Source organism: Capricornis sumatraensis, chromosome 4 (genome assembly GCF_032405125.1).
Source record: "Capricornis sumatraensis isolate serow.1 chromosome 4, serow.2, whole genome shotgun sequence".
NCBI lineage: Eukaryota > Metazoa > Chordata > Mammalia > Artiodactyla > Bovidae > Capricornis > Capricornis sumatraensis.
Genome location: NC_091072.1, coordinates 143,357,467 through 143,377,905, shown reverse-complemented (window position 1 = coordinate 143,377,905; position 20,439 = coordinate 143,357,467). Strand labels below are relative to the sequence as shown.

General features: G+C 32.6%; 1 protein-coding gene and 1 pseudogene across 1 annotated transcript; both read right to left on the bottom strand.

Moving 5' to 3' along the window:
* Positions 1 to 3,472: 3,472 nt before the first annotated feature.
* On the bottom strand, positions 3,473 to 5,415 carry LOC138078759 (NKG2-C type II integral membrane protein-like; annotated as a pseudogene).
* A 9,173-nt stretch (positions 5,416 to 14,588) lies between these two features.
* Positions 14,589 to 18,986, bottom strand: LOC138078141 (NKG2-A/NKG2-B type II integral membrane protein-like). The gene is made up of 6 exons (XM_068970698.1): positions 18,800 to 18,986; positions 18,236 to 18,334; positions 17,692 to 17,745; positions 16,858 to 17,009; positions 15,027 to 15,127; positions 14,589 to 14,706 (listed from the first exon to the last, which is right to left on the bottom strand). The coding sequence occupies exons 1-6, from the start codon at positions 18,984 to 18,986 to the stop codon at positions 14,589 to 14,591; spliced, it is 711 nt and encodes a 236-aa protein (XP_068826799.1).
* Between the last annotated feature and the right edge of the window lie 1,453 nt (positions 18,987 to 20,439).

Below are 20,439 nucleotides of genomic sequence, written 5' to 3'. Positions count from 1 at the left end.
ATGTTTTCCTCTAGGAGTTTTATAGCTTCTGGTTTTACATTTAGATCTTTAATTTCATTTTGAGTTTATTTTTGTGTATGGTGTTAGAAAGTGTTCTAGTTTCACTCCTTTACAGGTGGTTGACTAGTTTTCCCCAGAACCACTTGTTAAAGAGTTTGTCTTCTCTCCATTGTATATTCTTGCCTCCTTTGTCAAAGATAAGTTTTTCATAGGTGTGTGGATTTATCTCTGGGCTCTCTATTTTGTTCCATTGATCTATATTTCTGTATTTATGCCAGTACCATACTGTCTTGATGACTGTAGCTTTGTAGTATAGTCTGAAGTCAGTCAAGTTGATTCCTCCACTTCAATTCTTTCTCAAAATTGCTTTGACTATTCGAGGTTTTTTTTTGTATTTCTATACATATTGTGAAATTATTTGTTCTAGTTCTGTGAAAAATACTGTTGGTAGCTTGATAGGGATTGCATTGAATCTATAGATTGCTTTTGGTAGTATATTAGCTATATTCTTCCAATCCATGAACTTAGTATATTTTTCCATCTATTTGTGTCATCTTTGACTTATTTCACATAAAATGGACAACTTGGAAGAAATGGACGAATTCTTAGAAAAGTATAAGCTTCCAAAACTGAACCAGGAACAAATAGAAAATCTTAACAGAGTTATCACATGCACAGAAATGGAAACTGTGATAAAAAATCTTCAAGCAAACAAAAGCCCAGGACCAGATGGCTTCACGGGTGTATTCTACAAAAAATTTAGAGACAAGCTAACACCTATCCTACTCAAACTCTTCCAGAAAATTGCAGAAAAAGGTAAACTTCCAAACTCATTCTATGAGGCCGCCATCACACTAATACCAAAACCAAACAAAGATGCCACAGAAATGAAAACTACAGACCAATATCACTGATGAACATAGATGCAAAAATACTCAACAAAATTAGAGCAAACAAAATCCAACAATATATTAAAAAGATCATATGTCATGACCAAGTGGGCTTTATCCCAGGAATGCAAGGATTCTCAATACTCACAATTCAATCAATGTGATATACCACATTAACAAATTGAAAGTTAAAAACCATATGATTATGTCAATAGATGCAGAGAAAGCCTTTGACAAAATTCAACATTAATTTATGATTAAAAAAACCCTCCATAAAGCAGGCATAGATGGAACATACCTCAATATAATAAAAGCCATATATGATAAACCCACAGCAAACATTATCCTCAATGGTGAAAACTTGAAAGCATTTTCCCCTAAAGTCAGGAACAAGACAAGGGTGTCCACTACTATTCAACATAGTTTTGAAAGTTTTAGCCACAGCAATCAGAGAAGAAAATGAAATAAAAGGATTCCAGATTGGAAAAGAAGTAAAACTCTCACTGTTTGCAGATGACATGATCCTCTCCAAAGAAAACCATAAAGACACCACCAGAAAATTACTAGAGCTAATCAATGAATATAGTAAAGTTGGAGGATATAAAATTAATACACATAAATCCCTTGCATCCCTATACACCAACAATGAGAAAACAGAAAGAGAAATTAAGGAAGCAATTTCATTCACCATTGTGATGAAAAAAATAAAATACTTAGATTAAGTCTACCTAAAGAAACAAAAGATCTATATATAGAAAACTATAAAACACTGATGAAAGAAATCAAGGATCCTTAGTTTTCTGAACAAGATGAGAGTTCAGTTTAATCTAACACTAAAAGTACAAAGTTGAAAGTTAATATTTGTCAAAGCATTAACCATTGTCTGTACTTTTGATTTAAAATAGACTCAAACATTTATGTTTAGCAGTTTCATTGCTTTTCTTATGTTAAGAAGGAAAAGTGATTCATGTAGTTTAATTGTTACCCATATTGTCAAATTGAATATAGCAAGGTTTTAAATATTTTTAGATTCTGTGACATTCTTTTTTCCAGATACTGTGATTATATCACTGGATTTCACTACTATGTTTCTCAGAATTTCAGTTTTAGAAAGAAATTAAGGGAGTGAAATTGAGAAAATAAATGACATGGAAGACAAAGGTTTGTTTTCCAGGTCCCATGCCATTCTTTGACTAGATAAACCCCAAAGCAATCCGTTTCTGTATTGGTGAAATCCAGTGGACCAGACAAGGGATCAGAGACTCATTTCTCTCTGTTCCTCCCTGCTAAGTTCAACTGTAAACAAGGGAACTAATGAAAGACACAAGAAAGGAGAAGGCTGAAGGTAGGAAGAGAAAAGTGAAATGGTTTGAGACCCTGAGGTGATGGAAAAATTAGGGGCATTTTATATCCCTTCCCCAACAGAAGAAAGTGATGGGGGTCTGCTGCTTCCCAACACCTAACACCTGTAGGAGGTGGCACAGATAAGCCATTCCTCCTGTGTGTTGAGGGGAATCCTGTGAGCAGCACCCAGTGAGCCTTACAAGGTGATCCATCAGAACATCTGCTAACAAGGAGCAGTCAAAGGAAGAGCTTGTCCTTTCTCTGCCAAGAGTCACTAGAATTAGGTCGTAGGGGTAAGGATGGGATCAGGAAAGGTGATTCCAGGACTTAAAGTACTGAACCCAGGAAGCCTCTTTATCGCTGAAGGCGTAAGACTCCATCTCCAGTCAGAGACATTGCATGGAATGGATTTTACATTATGAGCAGTAGAAATTAACAAACTCCAGGTAAATGCAAGAATTGGGATGATTTTTAAAATAGCATATGGGAGTGAGCGGAGACAGAAAGAAAAATGCATACTGTATGGTTCCATGTATATGAAGTGCAAAAACATGCAAAGAGATTCTGTAATATCAAAAGTCATGACGGTGGGTAAATAAGGAGGACATAGATGTGATGAGAAATTACAGAGAATGGGGCCGCTGGGCTTCTCTGGTGACTCAGCTGGTAAAGAATCTGCCTACAGTGCAGGTGACAGGGTGCTACCCTCAGGTCAGGGAGATCCCCTGGAGAAGGGAATGGCTACTCATTCCAGTATCCTTGCCTGGGAAATTCCATTGACAGAGGAACCTGGTGGTCTACAGTCCATTGGATCACAAAGAGTCCCACATGACTGATCGACTAGCACTTTCACTTTTCAGGGTAGCTGGGAGTTGAAAATTTCTAATCCATGGTCTGATGTGCAATTACATGGCTCTATTTTTTATCAATATGCAAAATTATGATATGTATACTTTCCTTCATATATGGTAAAATTAAATAGCACAATTTATTTTAGAATTTAGCATTTGTAGAGCCATGGTTTTCAAAAAAAGCAGGAACTGGAAATTATAAAGCATGCATTAATAAGATAAAAATATAAATAAAATATCATTAAGTTGTATTCCATTGTTTAATGAAATAACAAGCCTTAAACATACTACAAATATGTACAAAAACATAAAGTGAATTCTAACAAATATAATACTGACTGAATCAAGCCTTTAGCAAAGTGTTGGAAACATTTAATATCTTACCATTTACTCTTCTTTATCTATATAAAGCAGAATAGAGTTCCTAGAAGTACAGGCTATCAAACTCCTATTCCATGTTTTTTTTTTCCCAAAAGTAATATAATAGCAGTTGTTGGAATATGTAACCAGTCTTTTGGACAATGACCAGAATGACATTCTGAAGAAAGGTTATGAATTATTATCCAAAAAAATTAATCTTAAAGAAATTAAGATTCATTTACATATTTGCTAAGTATAAAATATATGTACATAACATAGTTATGCATTCTCACAGGCTGGTACATACTCATATACACACTCACAGAGAAAGGTCAACCTCTCATTCTTCAATGTCCCCACAGGAAGCAAACAGACAAACAGAATATGTACTCTCTACACAACCTGATAATCAATGACACTCCTTTAGTAGAATGTAAAATTATTTGTATTGCATTACCACAGGAGGAAATTTAAGCCAATTGGCAGCAGTAGGTATGGTGATTGTAACTGAATATTTATATGTATTGTTGTCTAAGAAGGAACACTCTTCTATGATTATATATGAATGTTCATTTGATTTTATAATTTATGCTTTCTTGTCAAAGACAATTATTATCTTTGTCTAACCTAAGACAGAGACAAAACTAAGTGTATTTAATATCAGAACTTTGAAAATTATTATGTAATTTTTCAGAGCTTTGTTATCATACAGAAATTGTTCTGCTCTGGTACTTTAGTACCTAGAAAAAATGAAATGATCTTTGAAAAAATTAACACTGATCTAAATAAACCATAATAATTTTAGTTTCTTAGTTTAAATGTGCCATTTTTTAGAATTAGAATTATCTGGAGTAAAGTTGCTTTTACCAAGAAAAATTAATAAAGTAATGAAAATTGGGAGGGGGGAATATTAACAGAAGCCTAAAGGAATAGACTTCTCCACCTATTACAGTATTTGGTTTAACCAGTCTCAAGAACTAATATGTTTCTCAATAAGGTCTTTCAGCTTCCTAAAGCCTGTGTTTGAGTTATGAAATCAGAAAATACATACATATATATATATATATACATGCACACATATGTGCAAATATATACATACATATATATATATATATATAATATTCCCTAGAATCATCCTATTATTTATACTTTGGACAATTTGAGAATAGCTATTCCACATTTAGGCTGAATGCACATATTAAAATAAGAGTTTTATTTCATCATATGATTTTTGAGAAGGCACTGATGATCATTAAAGTGAAAAGTTCAATCACATTTTCAAAAATATACTTACGTGGAATAAAAGTTATCACTCTCACTAGAGTATACATCAAGACAAAACAGATGATTCTCAGGATCACGGTAACGAACTTCTCTCAAGGTGACGGTAAATCTGCAGGGAGAGAAAAGGAAACACCAAGAAAGGAGCAATGGAGACAGTTGTTTTAGAAGAACAAAAGATCCCACATCCGTGAGAATTCATAGACATCAACTTGGACCCCAAATCCATATGAAACATTATAATCCTCCTCTCAGAATATATACATTTTCAGCAAATGTAACATTTCACAAGTTGTGTATCAAAGACTACAAATTACAACAATGCTGGAATAGATAGGCTCCTCTGTCCATGGGCTTTGCCAGGGATCCAACCCACGTCTCCTGCATTGCCAGGTGGATTCTTTATCATGAAGCCACCAGGAAGCTCATACTAGAGTACTGTATTTCAAATTCAAGCTCTGATCCTCATAAATAAAAAGGATGTGAGCTATTAAATTCTCACGCTTGCACTGGTAGCTCCTGTCATTCCATTGAGGATAGTGAGAAGCATTTAGAAATTTTAATTCCCTGTAGGTTTTCTCCTGCTCAGTGACTAAAAGGGAACTTTGTGTGCTCTTACCTCTCATTTGCTGTTTCCTGGCGTCCTTAGCCAGACTTGGTTCTGGGTAGTTTTCCCTTTGATTGTTCATCTCCGCAGCAGTGTAATGTCAAGGATGGCGCTCTATGAAAACTGTACCTAGCTAGTTAATAAATGATGTATAAAATCACAAGAAGCCTGGAGTGGGTGGTGTGTGAGATGAGTGACAGCACTCATTTTGCAGTTAAGCAAGGTGCATGTTTGGTTCTCATTTCCACAGAGTGTTAGTAAGTGTCTCAAGATAGACTAAGTTTTAAAGATAATATTCTATGTTTGAAATAATGCTATTCATTGTTGGAACAATGAAATTAATAAATTGGTGAAAAATAAAGTTCACAAAGAATAATATCCTTGTCAATTTACAATTAATTGGCAAAGAAACATTTTAAAACTCTTACAGTCACTGTGTTGAAATTAAAATGCCATACTGGAAAAAACAGATGCACCAATATACCAATTTTTGTGATAACTTTAAAACCCAGTAATGGTTAAGGATTGAGCCTTCTAAAGAAGAGCGAATAATAGTATTGGCATATGTAATGTTTCCTGCACTAAACTACTTTAATTAGTGGTGTCATTTATTAAAAGAAAATGAAGAGCTATCAAACAGTTTTTTTTAAATTTTATTTTGATTGACTGCAAGTTCTTTGAAATAATTAGAAATTTAGAGAAATATTTTGCATGTTAAAAATGTTACATGAGATATTAAACTATTCAAAGCTTACTAAACAATAAAAAGAAAATAAAATTAAAAAGATTTTAAAACAGTTACTTTACAAAAGTAATTAGCAATTGATAATGGTTGAGATATGAAATCATAAAATGATAAATAAAAGTGTCAGTCAATTATGGAAGAGCGATACTGACACAAACTTCCAGAAAAATCCCATAGGTGTCAAATCAATGAGGGTAGCTTTAGTTGTATCAGCAATTAAATGTCAGATAATGCATATTAATAATTCTGTCACTGGAGTCAGTAATTAGTGAGAACTAGAATTATTTCTGGCTTTGAAGTGTACAAGGTGTGACCTTTAAAAATTATTTAGTATATAGAAACTAGTTTGCAAATCCAAAATTTTAATAAAATATGTATTATATAGACCATATAAAAGTCACATCAAATTTTATATTTTATTTTATTATTTCAATATAATTGCCATAATGCCATTCGTATCAGTCAGAAAAATGTAACATAATTTCTTAGACAGGATCTCTGTGTCTGTGTCATTTATCTTTTTTATTCAATGTTTTGTTCAAGGTTTTAAGAAGGATTTGGTTGTTTATAATTGGATTTAAATTAGGATTTATTGAAGCTGCATCAGTCTTATTTTTATTAAAACTCAACTGCTTTTATTTTATCTAGAGTTATGAAGAATTATACTGGCCCTTCACAATTTCATGAATCCCCTTTAAGAATCTATTGTTAAAAGCTGAGTGAAATGTTTAATGACATATATAAATATATCTCTATTGATGACAAAATACAGCAGTAACCATTCCTTGTCATGGTGCTTATAAGATTTCACTTTAAATTGCATTGATTTAGAAACTCATTTACACATGTGTATATGCACTTGAATAATAAACAGGCAAGGATTTGAATATTTTACAAAATCCTCCATAATATTTCATATTTTACACTTATATAATTCTCAGAATTATTCAAATATATCCTTGATTTGGCTACATATAAATTGTCCCTAAATTGAACCATATCTAGACATGGGTAACCTCCTACCAAATGAGATGAGGAATTACGAAGGAGAGAGACACATACCTTCTGTATGCCAGAGTCCTGCCTCCTCTTGTGGGTGACCAAGTTACTGTAGTAAACAGTATTTGTGGTCTTCACAGACTGCCCTGTGAAGGCCCACAGTGAAGCAATAGTGGAAAAGGTAGATTTCTTATCAACATGTCTCAAAGTTCAAACAGGAAATTCTTATACTTGAGTATTTTGAAGACAATTTATTTCATGACACAACTCCAGAATATAGGAGACTTTGGGTATGCAATGTGTCATTTAGTTTGCCCTTTGGCAAGTGCTTCTGAGAAGTTTTTTTCATTTTCTAAAAGATACTGAGAAAAAGATGACTACAATATTGTTAACTTGTTTTTATCTCAATCACACATACTGCAAACTTAGGCTTTGCTAAGGGTGCCTTCAGTGTTTTAAGTTCTACTTTCATATACAGTTGCTAAATCTTGTCATTACATTTTTCATTTCCTTATACTCTGTTTTCATTCCTGTTGTGGAATAAGTCATAAGTCTATTAACAATATTTGTCACTAGGGCTTCCCAGTTATAGCTAGTGGTAAAGAACCCTCCTGCCAATGCAGGAGACAAAGAGATGTGGCTTCAATCCCTGGGAAAGATGCCCTGGAGCAGGTCATGGCAATCCACTTCACTATTCTTGCCTGAGAATCCCTATGGAGAGAGGAATCTGGTGGCTACAGTCCGTAGTGTCGCAAAGAGTCAGACATGACTAAACTGACTTAGCACATACAACACGTCACTAATTCAGAAGATTTACTACATGGCCTTACATATTTCTTTTCACTGTATTAGCATTATGTCTTTTGGTTATAACGAAAACAATCATAATCCATTAACAGTAGTTATTTAAGGATTGCTGTTTTCAGTTGCTAAGTCCTGTTGGATGATTCACATCCCCACTCCCCCATGAACTGTAGCATTCCAGGCTTCCCTATCCTTAACTATCAACCTTTGCTCAGACTGATGCCCATTGAGTCAATGATGCCATCCAACCATCTCATGCTCTGTATGTTTCCACAGTTTGTTGTGATCAACACAGTAAAAGGCTTTGGCATAGTCAATAAAGCAGAAGTAGATGGTTTTATGGAACTCTCTTGCTTTTTGATGATCCAGCAGATGTTGGCAATTTGGTCTCTGGTTCCTCTGCCTTTTCTAAATCCAGCTTGAACATTTGGAAATTCATGGTTCATGTACTGTTGAAGCCTGGCTTGGAGAATTCTCACCATTACTTTGCTAGCATGTGAGATGAGTGCAATTGTGCAGTTGTTTGAACATTCTAAGGCATTGCCTTTCTTTGGAATTGGAATGAAACCTGACCTTTTCCAGTCCTGTGGCCACTGCTGAGTTTTCTAAATTTGTTGGCATTTTGAGTGCAGCACTTTCACAGCATCATCTTTTAGGATTTGAAATAGTTGAACTGGAATTCCATCACCTCCACTAGCTTTGTTTGTAATGATGCTTCCTAAGGCCCACTTGACTTTGCATTCCAGGATGTCTAGCTGTAGGTGAGTGATCAACCATCATGGTTATCTGGGTCATGAAAATATTTTCTGTATAGTTGTCTTGTGTATTCTGTCACCTTTTCTTGATATCTTCTGCTTCTGTTAAGTCCATACCATTTCTGTCGTTTATTGTGCCCATCTTTGAATGAAATGTTCCCTTGGTATCTCTAGTTCTCTTGAAAAGATCTCTTGTCTTTCCCATTCTATTGTTATCCTCTATTTCTTTGCATTGATAGCTGAGGAAGTCTTTCTTATCTCTCCCTGCTATTCTTTGGAACACTGTTTTTAAATCGGTATATCTTTTTCTCTTTTGCCTTTAGCTTCTCTTCTTTTCTCAGCTATTTGTAAAACCTCCTCAGACAGCAATTTTGCATTTTTTTGTAGGGAATGTTTTGATCACTGCCTCCTGAACCATTTCATGAATGGTCCATAGTTCTTCAAGCATTGTGGCTATCAGATTTAATGCCTTGGATCTATTTGCCACTTCCTCTGAGTGATGGTTTTTGCTTTTTCGGTGGCTGTATAGAGCTTCTCCATCTTTGACTGCAAAGAATATAGTCAATCTGATTTCGGTATTGAGCATCTGGTGATGTCTCTGTTTAGAGTCATCTCTTGTGTTGTTTGAAGAGGGTGTTTGCTATGACCAGTGAGTTCTCTTGACAAAACTCTGTTAGCTTTTGCCATGCTTCAATTTGTTCTCCCTTTCGAATTCCAGTTCCCTATAATGAAAAGGACATCTTTTCGGGGTGTTATCTCTAGAAGGTCTTGTAGGTCTTCACAGAACTGTTCAACTTCAGCTTCTTCAGCATTACTGGTTGGGATATACACTTGGATTACAGTGATATTCAATGGTTTACCTTGGAAGGGAACAGAGATCATTCTGTCTCTTCTGAGACTGCACCCTAGTACTACATTTCGGACTCTATTGCTGACTATGAGGGCTACTCCATACCATTTGTCACTAACTCAGAAGACTTACTACCTTGTCTACATTAAAATAACTGTTACAAAAAGATGAATGCCTAAACTTATTTTTTTATTTTTCTGCCCTAGTTCTTAAAATAGCTGCATCTAATTATATTATTCCTAAATAACTTATTCAGGTTTCCTCTGATAAAGATAAATGTCTTTGGGAAGGATAAAATATCAAACAATATCAAGCTATATCACCATGGCAGAGATAAAAATATTGAATACTCACCATATCATTCATTGATGATCCTCAAATCATAACTTGCTATATATATTTTTAATAGGAATATTTGTTGTAAATAACAAAAGCCCAAGTTTCCATAGGGGGAGAAATAAGCTTTTAAATTTTCACTTCACAAGAAAATGGGGAAGGCAGAAAATGTTGACCTTTTTGCAAAACACACATGAATACACAATACATAAAACATTAAATAAACTATCAAATTTGCTTCAAGTGGATTTTTTTCATCAGTTGTCACTTGTATCAAGAAAAGGATAAATGTTTATCTACCATTCCTAAGGATATTCACTTTCAGCATCACTTCTAGAACATTGAATTCAGGGAAACACTATTTTTAACTTTCTGAAATCTAGAAAAATGTAATGTAAACTCAGTTATGTCCTTGTAATGAAGACTAATATTTGAGACTTCTAAAACAATCACTAATGGCTACCTATATGGTTGTATCTATCCATTATATTTTATTTTCATAAACTAAATTGATAATTTTCTCTATTACTCACATCTTAGAATTATAGGTATTGAAACATTCATTAGAGATGAATGTAAAATGTCACACAATGTAAAATATACTGTTTATTTTTAAAATTTGAAGTAGTTATATCTACTGCTGTCATACACTTTGCTGTTTTCAATTAAATAATGTTATACATGTCAGGTTCTTTGTTATATGCCAAAATATGAGTTTAATCTGAAGAAACTGCCCTCCATGCAGGAAACATGGGTTCGATCCTTGGGTTGGGAAGATCCACTAGAGAAGGGAATGACTACCCGCTCCAGTAATCTTGCCCGGAGAATTCCGTGGACAGAGGAGTTTGGCAAGCTACAGTTGCAGAGTCGGATACAACTGAGTGACTACATTTTCATTTTCACTTTCTCTGGCATTTAACTTTAATAAAATCTATGTTCAGACAACATATAGCAAAGATAAAATTACTCAAAACACTAAAAGTAGTTTGAATTTACTTTTTATGATATGAATATATCGATTTGTAACTATGTCTATTAATGGCCATACTTAGTGACCTAAGAGAGATAGATAAATTGGAAGTCAATAACAAGTGAAAATGCCCTTTTAACCTCATGACAAGACCAATTCATTTTCAAGGAAGTTTTTTAAATGACTCTATATAAAGGAAATATTTAGGGTCTTCTAAAAAAGGAACTCTTAATCTAGGTAAAATTTTATTAGAAAAGACAATTTGAAGAAAAGAACTTGTGTGACTACATCCAAATAGATATTGAGAGGTAAAATATTAATGATAAAATTTCAAATTGTAAATATATATTTGTATTAGAATTCAAGGGAGCAAATACAGCATGAGCAGTAAATAAAAGTAGAGAATAAATATATCCTTTCATTGTTTGAGAAGTGGGTGAAAGTACTAACTTGGACTTTATTGAGTAAAGAATACAAGCTGCAAAATGTAGGGCACGAATTAAACTAAGGCATATTGAGTGAATAAATTCTTACAGATGAGTATAAAAAATATTTATTTGGAAAAATAAGAAAAAATAAAGTAGAATTCAAAGCAACAATATATTATACTTAAAATTAATTATATATAGTTACATACAAATAAAATATATAAAGTTTACAGTAATTTAAAAATTAGGTTAAATATATATGAAATAGCCTTCCACTTGTAAGAATGTTCATAATTTAAAACATTTTGTTTAATACAGCTATATATATAGAAGAGTTATTTTAATAACTGCCATCCTAGTTAGAATTTTTAAAAAATAAAGAGGAAATTTAAAAAGATGAAAAATGCTATGATGCAACACAAGATGATAGAACTAATAAAGTTAATGTACTGTCATAATACAAGGGAAGAACCTTGTTAGAAAAGATGAAGCCTGTTTCATAACAATATACTGAGGACCCAAACCATTAGTAATTACAAAAAAAAACCTGCATGCACTTAATAGTACAAGTTCAACAAAGATTTGAGAAAAGTATGTAGGTTAAATAATCATAAATGGAGATTTAAACAATTACTTCTCACTGCTCATCTGGCAAGCAGCTATACTAGTAAGGCTACAGATAGATCTAAACTAGACAATTAACCAAAATATTTGTGCACACACACACTTATATACTTGTATAGAATACTCACATTTTTAATTACATTAAAATTTTCCAAAAATTCACTATATATTCATAATCCTGGTTATATTAATATGAAGTATATAGAACTGTAGTGTCACTATAACAGCCATAAGTTTGGCAGATGGACATTTGAAATGTGAGTATTCAAATTTAATTTTTAATTTATTATAAAAAAATAAAAATTCAAGATTTCTCCTCATTCACATCAGCTGTATATAATAGAGATATAGATTGCTTCCAGATTCATACAAATTTTTTACAATCTAAGCTAGAAGGTAATAACCAAAAATGTGAAAACCTTTATCTGGTTTTAAGTTCAGTTACACATTTATAAATAACATATGAACCGAAGAAAAATCTACAAAGTTTTCAATTTTATATGATTTAAAAGGAAAATGCAATAGTAAAATCTGCCTTGTGAAATATTGATTGCCTTAAATGCATACATTGAAGACAAAAAAATAAGAAGGAATACATTTGAGGAGGTGCCACTAGAAACTAAAACTTAAAAAGCAATCTGGGTGAAATTTAGTTCAAGTATAGTCCAAATAAAGAAGTAAAAGGAAAATAAATGATGCAAAATTAAGACAAAGAAAGCAAGTACATTAGAAAGGAATAAAATGGTCAATGTGATTTTCACTTGAAAGGTAGTATAATTGATAAAAGACATTTAAAGAAAAAATGAGAAGACATAAATCTTTTACATCTATAATAAATATGACAACACCATTGTTGTTTTTACCGATGTTAAATAGATAAGAAAAGCATACTATAAATATATTCTATCTAAATGAAAAAGAGAATGCCTAAAAAATGCAATTTACCAAATGCAGTACAACTCGGATCCTGAATAAACTTACCATGTGTTCATTGTATAAAGTTCCTACAAAAAAAATTCTAGAAACTCTAATGGTAACAGTAGTGAATAATAACACTTAAAATTATACCAGGCCTTTCACAAAGTCTCCAGGTAAGATAAATAAAAAAAAAAAAGGAATGCTTCCCAATAGAGCCTTGAGAACAAAACTTGCCAGCTTACATAATATTAAGGAACTCAGTCCTGTCTCTTTGTGAAAATTGATGAAGAAAATATTTTAATCTAAGTATGATACATGCACTGATTTTAAGAGAAAGAAAATACAGAATGATCATTGTGGTTTCATTCCAGGAATGTTTGGTTAATATTTGAAGTAAATAAGAATATTTAGAGGAAAAACTATAAACTTTATTTTTTAAATTAATTTATTTATTTTAATTGGAGGCTAGTTACAATATTGTGATAGTTTTTGCCATACATAAGCATTATTTTAAAAAAATCATTTCTCATTCTATTGAAGAAAAATAAAACTGAAACACTACTGACTGGTTACAAAATTTATAAGAAAAAATAAATAATATGGAATTGCTTTCATAGTAAAAAAGTATGATCAAAAAATCCTTAAGCCTCATACTTGAAGATAAAGTATTGGAATATATTCCCATAATATAGGAATGATACATATAGGACCTTTACAGTACTTTCTATTTGACATTGAAGATAAAAGCTTGCAGTGTAAAAATAAGTCAAGAAGAAAACAAAGCAATTGCACCTGGAGAGAAGAAATAAAATGTGATTATTTATAGTTGCAATATCTGTTTTTATTTTAAAAATCCAGAGGAATGTAAATTTGAAACAATAGACTTAATACATAAAATCAGAGAGGTCATTGGACATAAGATCAGCCTGTAAACCTCTTTTTGTTTGTTTGTTTGTTTGTTTATTTCTGCTGCAGCAGCAAAAATTACTAAAAATTTAAAAAGCAACGATGACATTTACAAAAGCATGGCTATGAAATATCCATATTTCTCTAAGATTTCAATGTTGAAAAATGTAAAACAAGCTAAGTGGATTTCCTTGACAGTCAGTGGATGGGACTCTGTGCTCCCCAGCGTGGAGGGTGCAGGTTGGATTCCTGGCTGGGAAACTAAGATCCCACCTGCTACCTGGAGTGGCCAAAAATAATTAAATAAATAAAATATAAAGAAATTAAGAGAAAACCTAAATTATTGGAAGGATAAAGCATGGTACTGATTGGAAGAATCAATATTGCAAAGATGACTGTCTTTACAATTTACTTTAAAGATTAAATGCAGTTTTAATAAAACAGTTTTTTAAAACAGCTTTATTGAGATGTGATTTACATAGCATAAAATTCATCCATTTAAAATGTATAATCAGTTATTTTATATACATTTCCAATTTGCAACCATAGCCACTATCAAAATCTAGAAAGTATTCATCACTGTTCAGCTAGCAGTCATTTTGTATCCCCACCTCCCCACAGCTCTTGGTCACCACTAATCTGCTTCTGGTCTCTCTTTTCTTATTTTTGATATTTCATGTAAACGGTCCATACACCATGCTTTAGAAAGTTTGATTGCCATAAATATATTATTGAGCAAAACAGTCAGACACCAAAGGAATGATATCTATACTTTCTGGTGTGCATATTAAATGTCAATAGTTTTTTTAAAAAAACTTCCATTATTAGAAAAACAGTATAATACATTTTGAAATTTATGTAATCATACTATTATTTCCATTTAAGAGATGAAGTTACCCAACAGCAGCCAAATTTACTTTTTAATTCTCAAGCTTGTGCTTGCAAGTATACTTATGTGGGAATTCACAGTCATCTGACTTTATGTCCCCCATGGATAGCACTGCACAGTTTCCTTTCTCAGGTAAGAAGTCTGATATCCTGTAATGGAAAGCATTGCATAATTCTTTTATGATATATGAGGACAGCTTATGAAGTTATAGCATTTCTGTATAACAGTAATAAAAAAGATATTTTGAAAGTGGGTAATGGTGTTTCTAACATAATTTCAGGCAGAGTTTGTTATTAGGAAAATGGAATACTGCGTATCCCATTTTCTAATATTTCTATCAACATTTTATTAACTTTCATCATCCTTCATCTTTGTGTAATTCAACCAAAACAAATGTTTTAATAATATTCTTAAAATATATTTTTAAAATATGTTCCTTCTCTATATAGTATAGTTTTAAAAAACTTACTGTAGTTTGCAAGTTGAGCCATTTTGCCACATCCACAGATGACCGCGGCCTTCACGAAAGACTGGAATCCATGACGTAATTGATAGGGACTTCAGAAATTTCTACACAAAAGTATTTTCATTTAATCACTATGAAAGAATTTATTAATTCTTAAAATGCAAATAGTGTGCTCTTTCATACGATCCTGAGTTTTCTGAACAAGATGAGAGTGTTAGAATCTAATTTAACATTAAAAATACAAAATTGAAAGTTTTAATATTTGTTGAAGCATTAACCAATGTCTGCACTTTTGATTAAAAATAAACTCAAACATTTATGTTTATCAGTTTCATTGCTTTTCTTATGTTAATAAGAAGTCTGATTCATGCAGTTTAATTGCTACCCATGTTGTCAAATTAAACATAGCAATGTTTTAAATGTTTTCAGATGCTGTGACATTCGTTTTTCCGGATACTGTGATTATATCACTGAATTTTGCTACTATTTTTCTGAGTTTCAATTTTAGAAGAAAATTAAGGGATTGAAATAGAGAAAATAAGTGACATGAACGACAAAGTTTTGATTTTCTGGGACCCACACCATTCTTTGCCTAGATAGACCCCAAATCAATCTTTTTCTGTATTGCTAGAATCCAGCAGATAAGATAGAGTGTCAGAGATTCATTTTTCTCTGTTCCTCCCTGTTAAGTACAACTGTAAACATGGGCACTTATGAAAGACACAGGAATGGAGAACTCTGAAAGGTGGAAAGAGAAGGGTGATGTGGTTGGGCACTTAGCAGCAGCTTGACTCTCATGTAATCTCTCACCACTTTCCAGGATGAGAGAACAAGGTGAGGTTAGGGAACAACAATTAGGGGCATCTTATATCTTCCCCCAAAGAAGAAAATGACCTAGACCTGCTAAATGACCTACCCAGCCTAGCTGTAAGAGAGGGCACAGATAAGCCATTCCATTGTTCCAGTGTGTTGAGGGGAATCCTGCCGACAATGCCATGTGAGCCTTACAAAGTGTCCATCAGGACACCTGCTAACAAGGAGCAGTTAGAGAAAGTTCTTCTCCTGCTTCCACAAAGAGAACTAGAGTTGGGAGGCTGAGATGGAGGTGGGGCCAGCAAAGAGGGTCTCATGTCTAAAAGTACTGAACCCAGGAAGCCTCTTTTCCCTGAAGGCATAAGACTCCATCTCCACTCAGAGATACTGGATAGAATGGATTTTAAATGTTATATTTACATAATGAGTAGTAGACATTAACAAATACAATGTAAATGCAAGAATATGGATAAATTGCAAAACTATTTCATGGGAGTGTGCAGAGACTGAAAGAAGATTGCATACTGTTTGATTCTATGTTCATGAAGAGCAAAAACATGCAAAGAGATTCTATAACATCAAATGCCACGACAGTGGGTAAATAGGAGGACACACAAGTGATGAGACGTTACAGGGGATGGGGTCCTGGAAAGCTGAAACTTCTAATCCATGATCTGATGTGTAATTACATGGTTCTATTTATTTTGTGATCTATATGAAAATGTATGATATGTATACTTTCCTTGATATATATTAAAATTAAAGAGCACAGTTTATCTTAGAATATAATAGCACTTGTAGAAGTGTGGTTTTCAGTGAAAAACAAACATGGAAATAATCAAGCATGCATTCATAGGATAAAATATTAATAAAGTATCATAAAGTTGTATTCCATTATTTAATAAAATAGCAGGCCTTAAACAAACTACAAATACATACAAAAACCTAAGTGAATTCTAACAAATTTAACACTGACTGAATCAAGCCTTTAACAAAATGTTGGAAACATCTGATATCTTACCAGTTCCTCTTCATTATCGATATAAAGCAGAGTAGAGTTCCTAGAAGCACAGGCTGTCAAACTCCCATTCCACGTTTTTTCTTCAAAAGTAATATAATAGCAGTTGTTGGAATATGTAAACCAGTCTTTTGAACAACGACCACAATGGCATTCTGAAGAAAGATTGTGAATTACTAGCCAAAAAATATTGAATTTTAGAAAATAAAAGTCAGTTTACATATACGCATGCTGCTGCAGCTGCTAAGTTGCTTCAGTCGTGTCCGACTCCCAGTGACCCCATGGACTGCAGCCTACCAGGCTCCTCTATCCATGTGATTTTCCAGGCAAGAGTACTGGAGTGAGTTGCCATTGCCTTCTCCAACATGTATGCATAGATATAAACATATATATGATATACATGTTTAGACAACATATCTATGCATCCTCAAGGCTGGTACATATTAAACAAACCAACACATATATTCACAGAAAGGGTTAGTCTCTCATAACCCAATTTATGTCTCCATATAAAGCAAGCACACAGAAATATCCACTCTTTACACATCCTGAAAATCAAGAACTGAAACCTCTGCTTTAGAATAATAAACTTATTTGTCTCTTATCATATTATAGCAGAAGGAAAGTAGAACTAGTTTTCAACAACTGTTGTATTGTTCATATTGATCATATTGTTGTATAGGCAGAAGCATTCTCCTATAATCATTACTTATAAATATTTGTTGCTCTATTTTCCAATTTATGTTCTACCCCATAATCTATTCTTATTTTCATTAGCCTAAGATAGAGACAAAATACCAACTGTATGTGTGCCAGAGCTTTAAAATCATTATGTACCTTTCTGGAGCCTTGTTATCTGAGAGGAGTTATTCTGGTCCTGTATTAGAGTAGCTACAAAATTAATCATTACAGAAGTTAATATTGTTCTAAATAAATCATAATGATTTTAGTTTCTGAGTTTAAAATTTGGTTTATTGTTTAGGATTAGAGTAATCTAAAATAAAACTGATTTTACCAAGAAAAATTAATTAAGCAATGAAGATTTAATGGAAAAAAATATTTCAGAAACCAAAAGGTACAGATGCCACCACCTCTTACAGTATTTGTTTTAACGAATAAAGACTTAATTTGTGTTTATCAATGAGTTCTTTCAATCTCCTAATACATGTTTTTGAGTTATGAAATCAGAATATACAAATACGTACCCTCTGTAAATATTCTGTGTTGTATATTTTTGACAGATTCAGAATTACCATTCCACATTTACTCTAAATGCATATATTTTAATGATAGGCACATTCTATAATATTATGAAATGTTTAGAGGACTGACCATCATTAAAGCGAAAAGTTCCCTTACAGTTTTTTAAAAATGTACTTACAGGGAGTAATAACGATCATTGTTACCACAGTGGACATCAGGACAAGGCAGATGATTCCGAGGATCCCAGCAATGAGCTTCTCTAGAGGTGATGGTGAACCTGCAGGGAGAGAAAAGGAACTATTGAGAAAGGAGTGATGGGGACAATTGTTTAGAGAGTAGACATAACACTGCTGTTGCTGCTGCTGCTAAGTCGCTTCAGTCATGTCGGACTCTGTGCAACCCCATAGACAGTAGCCTACACTAGAACCCGTGTAAATATAGAGTTATGTATATAATCTTCGACCCCAAATTCAATTTCTACAACTGTAGTCTTTCTCTCAGAATATACCATTGCATTTTCAGCAAATATAATGCTGCATTAGTTGTTGATTAAAGACTACAAATTTCAGTAATGCCAGAATGAAAGTAGTTCTCTGATTTCACATTAGATACCATACCCAATTTTAAGCTCTCTTCTTCAAAATGAAAAATATGTGAGCTTATCCCCTACTCCTTCTCCACACCTTTGCACCCCAAGTGCATATCCTGGAACAGTTCCACCTAGTGACTGGTAATGTTTTACCTTTGGAGTGGTAGTTGTCCTCATTCCCTTGAAGATTCTGAGAAGCATTTTGAAGATTTAATTCAGCATATGTTAATTCCTGCTGAGCTATTGAAATGGAACCTTTAGAGCCCTTAGGTTTCATTCGCTGTCTCTTTGAGTTCTTGACTCCCTTCATTTCTGCATAGATTACTCCTTGGTTATTCATCTCTGAAGCTGAGTGATGTCAAGGACTGTGCTCTAAGTGAACTGAGGAATAAGTGGTGTATGTGAGACAAGAATCCTACTGCAATAACATGGGGCGGGGCAAAGACCTTAGTGTTCACTTTGCAGCTGAACAAACTTAAAGCCTGATTCTAAATTCCTTGGAACTTCAAACAAGGATTTCATGATAGAACACTTTTTTAAAAAAATATATTTTATATTTGACAATATATTATTGGTTAAACATGAAAAGCAATAAATCAGGGAATAATAAGTTCATGACTAATAATATCCTCATTAAGTTAAAGTCAGATTCCACAGAAATATTTTAACAGCATTACAGTGCTTGTATTAAAATGAAAATATTGTGTATTACAACAGAGATTTAACTATAATTTTGATTATTTTGAAATCCAACACTTGTTATAGACTAAGTACTTTAAAGATGAGGATAAAGTTGGCATTTCCTGCACTAAATTACAGTATATGGTGACTTACATTTATTTATTAAAAGGGGTACCAAATGCTCTTTATTTTGAATGGTTGAGGAATTCTGAGAAAACTTTAAAAATTGAGGTACTACTTCATATATTGAAAAATATTACATGACAAACTAAACATAACCTAAACAATATTAAAAATAAAACAATAGAAAAAGACTAAAAAATATTTATTTTACAAATGTAATTGATAATTGATTTAATCACTAAGGTCTGAATCCACAAAATGATAAACAAATATAGGCCATTCATGAAAGAACACTATTGGTTCAAACTTCCAGAAAGATCCTATAGATGTTAAAGTTAGTAAAGGTCATTTTATTTGTATGTGATGATAATTGCTTATAAAATCCAGAAAACATAGCTTAATAATTCAGTCAATGGATGCATTAGTCAGAAAGATCTGGAAATTGATTATGGATTTGAAACTTAAAGAAGCGTGTTCTTTAAAAGTTATTTAGTGTTTAGTAACCTATATTATTAATCTAACATGGAAATAATATGTAATATATAATGCCTGTTACACTGAGCACTCAATCTGGTACCTATATGTCCTATAAATATTAGTTTTTAACTACTGTTTAAGTTACAATTTCTGTGTTACTATTTCTGATTCATATCAGTTAGAGCCTGGAAAGCAATTTGTTAAACAAGAGTGTCTTTAATTAGTATAGTACATCTTTTTTGAAATGTTTGTTCAATATTTTAAAAAATCCTTTCATTAGTTACAGTTACATTTATATTAGCATTTAGGAAGCTACTTCATCTTGATTTTTATTAAAAATAAAACTGATTTTATTCAATCTAAGTGCATATATAAAGAATTATGTTTGGCCTTTTTATGCAATGAATTCTTTCCCAAGAATCTATTTATAGAAGTTGAGAGAAATATATATTAACATATTATTATACAAGAAACCTACCTTCTACTGATTATAAAATCCCAAACTAGTTGTT

What these genes read in the sequence shown, in the direction of transcription:
- LOC138078141 (XM_068970698.1), bottom strand. Translation starts at nt 18,986, where the DNA reads ATGAATAACCAAGGAGTAATCTATGCAGAAATGAAGGGAGTCAAGAAC. An exon ending in GGACAACTACCACTCCAAAG is followed by an intron (nt 18,335 to 18,799) that starts GTAAAACATTAC and finishes CTCTCCCTGCAG; the next exon opens with GTTCACCATCACCTCTAGAG. An exon ending in TCGATAATGAAGAGGAACTG is followed by an intron (nt 15,128 to 16,857) that starts GTAAGATATCAG and finishes ACTTTTGTGTAG; the next exon opens with AAATTTCTGAAGTCCCTATC.